This window comes from Macrobrachium nipponense, chromosome 31 (assembly GCF_015104395.2).
Source record: "Macrobrachium nipponense isolate FS-2020 chromosome 31, ASM1510439v2, whole genome shotgun sequence".
Taxonomy (NCBI): domain Eukaryota; kingdom Metazoa; phylum Arthropoda; class Malacostraca; order Decapoda; family Palaemonidae; genus Macrobrachium; species Macrobrachium nipponense.
In genome coordinates this window covers 72,025,611-72,030,610 of record NC_061093.1, presented here as the reverse complement: position 1 = coordinate 72,030,610, position 5,000 = coordinate 72,025,611, and the positions used below count along the sequence as shown (strand labels likewise).

The window sequence follows — 5,000 nt, the reverse complement described above, 5'->3', positions numbered from 1 at the left end:
TGTACTATAGCTAAGGAAATTTTGCTCTCGTTTCAGGAGAATCACAAGTGTCCCTTGGCTATCAGTTTCGTATTAGCCATAATCTGGTTTCATGCATCATACCAGAGACATGCAGAGCCATATACAGCGTGCTGAAAACAGATTATTTAAAACTTCCATCAACTCCTGAGGAATGGAATGAAGTTGCTCTGCATTATTTCCAGCAATGGAATTTTCCAAATTGCATAGGGGCACTAGATGGGAAAAGAGTGCTAATTGCCAAGCCTCCACATTCTGGTTCAGAATTTTATGACTATAAAGGTCATTTTAGTATGATCATGATGGCATTAGTTGATGCATCTTACAAGTTCATGTATGTAAATATAGGTGCCAATGAGAGCCAGTCGATGGTGGTTGTTTGGGGGGATAGTGTAGCCTAAAAAAGAAGCAATAGATTGCAAATGTTTAAATATCCCATCCTCATGTTGCTTACCTTTCTCTGATAGGCAAAGCCCATATGTCATAGTTGGGGATGAGGCATTCCCACTTAAGCCCTATTTGATGAAGCCTTTTCCAGGAAGAGAATTAAGCAAAGAAAAAACTATATTCAATTATCGTTTGTCAAGAGCAAGGCGCACTTCAGAAAATGCCTTTGGCATCATGTCAGTAGTATTTAAAGTGTTATCAAAACCTATCCAGGTATTATTACAGTTTCAACCATTATGGGAAATCTATTATATTGATATTTTTCCCGAGTAAAGCACGTGATAACAAAACACTTCTTCTCAATACATTATGTCGCTCATGCATACTTACAGAGAAAAAAAAAAAATTAAGTTTTACCTCGAATTTTTCCTAAGTCGGGAGAGGTGTTTCCTCTACGGTAATGTTTTACTTTTAATGAGCCCTCTAACTTGTACTTTCTTACGCAAACAAAGCAGTTCCAGTTACTCATTATTGGCTGAGAGGTGTGACATCGTTATGACGTCATGGGTTTCATAACCAATTACGAACGACTTTAGTCGAAAACTAAGTTTCACTAGCAGTAAAAAAGTTACCTGTCTAGTGTCCACTGGTATCCTTGTTTGACTGAATACTCGAATAATGAAGCAAAAAACGGCATTTGTCTTCCTGTACCTATGGCAGAGGCAGTGGCTGCCCTTCTGGCTATTAATTTTGACAGACCTTCTATTTCCTACCGATTGTTTGCAGTGCAATGTGGTCGTCGGGTACCTGGCCACTTCCTACTTTAAGTTGCATGTCAGGGAACCTTGCAACGGCTTCACGTTTTCCTCAAAGCAGCAGCACATCTTTATCAACCAACAGTTTAAGGTAAGCTTCATTAATTTATAGAGGATATTATAATGGTGTAGTATAAACGATGTATACAGCAGTACCATCACTTTGGATTTGGTTTGATGGATGTGTTAGGTAGTGGCCTTAAGGGGGGGTCGCAGGGGGGGCCCCCCCCGCTAGGCCTAGGTAGGGGAACAGGGCCCTAGGTAAGGTTAGGTGGTTGTATTAGGTTCGGTAGTGCCCCGAAAATCACTGTGGCCTTAAGGGGGGTCGCAGGGGGGGCGGAGCCCCCCCGCTAGGCCTAGGTAGGGGTACAGGGCCCTAGATAAGGTTAGGTGGTTGTATTAGGTTCGGTAGTGCCCCGAAAATCCCTTTTCTCCTCCTCCCCCCACCCAAAAACCCCGCTTCCCACTGGGATCCCCCATAATTGAAGTAGTAGGTTTATGCTTAGATTTTGTGTGTAAGAGTAACTCTTAGTTTCTTTTTTATTCATTTCCTCATGTTTCTATGCGATGTGCAACACCAATCTGGTCGTTTTTTTGCCGTTTTTCGTCGTTAATACTTGAAAAACGGGTGTGGCCTTTTCCTAGACATTTACCTTTTTCTGGAAAAACTCGCGTTTTTTTAACTCCAATTACATATAGTAAATCTCTAAATCGGATGGTTTGCAGTCAGAATAAATGTTAAATCCGTTAGAACTACATTATTTCTGATGCAACAAATATATTTTTATTCCAGTTTTCCCATAATGGTTGAAACTGCAATTTTACCCCTATCCATACTAGTCCCTAACAATGTAAAGGACATTTTGTTTCTATAGTGGTTTTGCATAATTTTATTCGTGCACAATCTAAGAATTTGTATTCACCCCCTGAAATAAGAGAGATAGGGTTATCAAACAGTGGTTTGGATAGTATTCTTGGACATGGCGGGCGTAGTACAAATGATGCCCAAAATGTAAGGAACACATTAATGTAATATTTTAATAATGAAGGAGCAGTACCTTTTCAAGACGAACGAGCCTATATGCACTAATTTTATTTGTATGATCAATTTTTTTGTTATTTTTCTTAGCCATAAATATTTGAATTTACTGAGGGTGGGGGACTGGGGCCTCCCAGCAGTAGGTAATCTTGTTCTTTTGAGGGCAAAAGCTTAATTTTCAGGGCAGACACTTCTTGCATACAAAACTTCAATTTTACTGTACTGATATAGTGTAAATGGATAATCATTGTGTACAATATTATATATTTCATGTAACATTGTAAATGTACAAAACCACTTCATACAGTTTAATGGAACTAAAAGTCAGGCCTGAGGTAAATTCTGTTAGGTAGGATGACAGGTACAAGTTTTGTACATATATGGTTTCGTATCAGGCTAAAGTTTTGTTTCTTTACATATGAATTTTTTTTTTTTTTATGTTATACAATGGAATATTATTTTGCTTGATTATTGATTGATACCAGGACAATAAGGTTTTTTCAGGGCAAAAGCCTTCTGGCCCCCTCTCCTGTGAAAATTTTCTGCCTATGGATATTTGCATTTGTATATACAGTCTATTTGAAATAAAATTCATTTTTGTTCAATTGCTATTATTTGCTCATGAAATTTACTTAGGAGATATCTGGAGGAAACAAAACCTGAAATGTCTTAAATCAACTTTATTAAATAAAAAGAATGTTTAAAGCCATAGAAAATATGTTTAAAGCTACTTGACTGAAAAGATGAGATCTTAATGATTGTGCATTTGAAATTCAAATTAGCACCAGAAATTAATTACTGACAATTCAAATTTTAGCATAAAAATAATTACTGTTTGCATATATCATCAGGTAAGCCATATTCTTCCTCAACATCCATGAGGACTTTGGAAATTCTCAGTGATGCCACCTTTTGACCCTTTGCTGATAGGGACCGTAACCAGTCCTCCACTATTCTTGAATAATTGTAACTAAAGTCATCATGTGTAGGCCTACTAGTATTGCTTGAGCTGCCCAATTCTTTGAGGGTCTGCAGACATTCTTCCTCAAAGGAATTTTGTAGCTTCCTCTTCTTACTGCTGTTACTTGGCTTTTGGCTCTGTGCTGAAGATGAAGCTGTGGGAGTTATTGGTGTATCAGTCTGATCAATATCTCCACTTGACTGATCAAAGTTTGGGGTAACAGGTTGAATTAGAGAGGCCATACTTGATTCTCCGCTTCCCTCTCCAATTGGAAATGAATCAAATGTCTGATCAACTTCAATAACTAAAGGAGTATCTATAGAATTTACCTGTAAATAAAAATAAATATAAGTATTCATCTACGGTGGATATCTTGATAACATAATAGTTCAAAGATTTTATGACAATCATAACATGCTACTGTGATTACTTCACTGGTAAGCAGTAAATACAACTAGCCTATGTGCCACTAGAGGTTAGTCAGCACTGCTGGACTGGTATGAAAGCTTTTTAGTACAAACTTGTAAGTAAGATCATTTATCATATAAACTGCAGTATAATGGATTAGTTATAGGTAGTGAAGCATTAGTAACTCTGAAAATTCAAAATATATTTAAATATTTCTAATGGCCTTACTAACCTAACCTAACTTTCAATTACCTAGGCCAATATATTGTGCAAATTTGATCCTTAAAAGCCAAGTAATTATACCTATTACCAAACTACTACATGAATAATTTATACACATTTATGCTCTTACTTACTTGATTACTAATATCACTGGAATATGTAGGATGGGGAGCCACTGTATCTTTTAAAAAACACATCACATCAAATAGTTCCCACTTTGAGCTTGGTTTACCAGCTGAACCACTTGGAGTACACTGAATTTTTTTTGTATTCCCTATTGAAGTATGCCTTCAGATTATTGAATTTTGTCCGCACTTGATCTAAAACGAAAAAAATATATATTTAGCTTTATTTAAATAAAAATAAGCTAGGGCTATCCTAGATGTACTGATATAATTTGATAATGCAAAAAAAAAAAAAACATAATGAGAGCATACCTAGGCTATAAACAATCTGATATTCAAGATATAGCATGCTTACCTGTATGAAGATCAGCAAGTTCAGGAAAGTTCTCTCTTAGTTGCAGGGTGATTTCTAAGTAATTTTTCCTTTTGAGGCCCTTTTTCATGAAGCTATCGTGCTTATGGTCCCATAAGCATCGTCTGTCTCTCATATTTTCAGCCAAAAACTGTTCAGACAATTTCTTGACCACTGTGTTACAATGCTCTCCATCTTGCTTCTGATGACTTGAATTGCGCGCTTTCCGAGATGTAAACAAACAATAGAGTCGACGGTAGCGATGGGTTGAATTCGATCGGTACCGTTTTCAAAATTCGTGACGACGACACCAGAAAGTCGTCGTCAAAACATGAAAAGTCGACGTCAAATTCAAAAGTCGACGGAAATTTCGCTAGTGTGACAGCGCCTTAATTATGATTCGGCTTTGTCTTCACATTCCTTCAAGTCCAGTTCATCTTAAAAAAATAATATCAAAGTATGTTCCGTAAATATAAAAAAAGATAAAAACTTATCCTAGCGTTCCTTCCTCCAAATAACTAATATGATTTTTAAATCAGGACAGGCGTTTTTTTTTATAAAGGGAATTCCCGTTTTCTTATATTTGTACAACAAACATATTTTCCCCAACAACTTCTCTGGGATATAAGGCTGACTAAAGTGAAGGGAAAATACGTTTCTCGCTTCATTTACA

The 5,000-nt window shown here is 36.8% G+C and overlaps 1 protein-coding gene across 1 annotated transcript in view; it reads left to right on the top strand.

Moving 5' to 3' along the window:
• LOC135206898 (uncharacterized) overlaps positions 1–419 on the top strand; it is a 2,112-nt gene extending 1,693 nt beyond the window's left edge. The window contains exon 2 of the mRNA XM_064238378.1: positions 37–419. Within this exon, the coding sequence (XP_064094448.1) occupies positions 37–419 (383 nt within the window). The remainder of the gene's footprint in view (positions 1–36) is intronic.
• Positions 420–5,000: the final 4,581 nt, after the last annotated feature.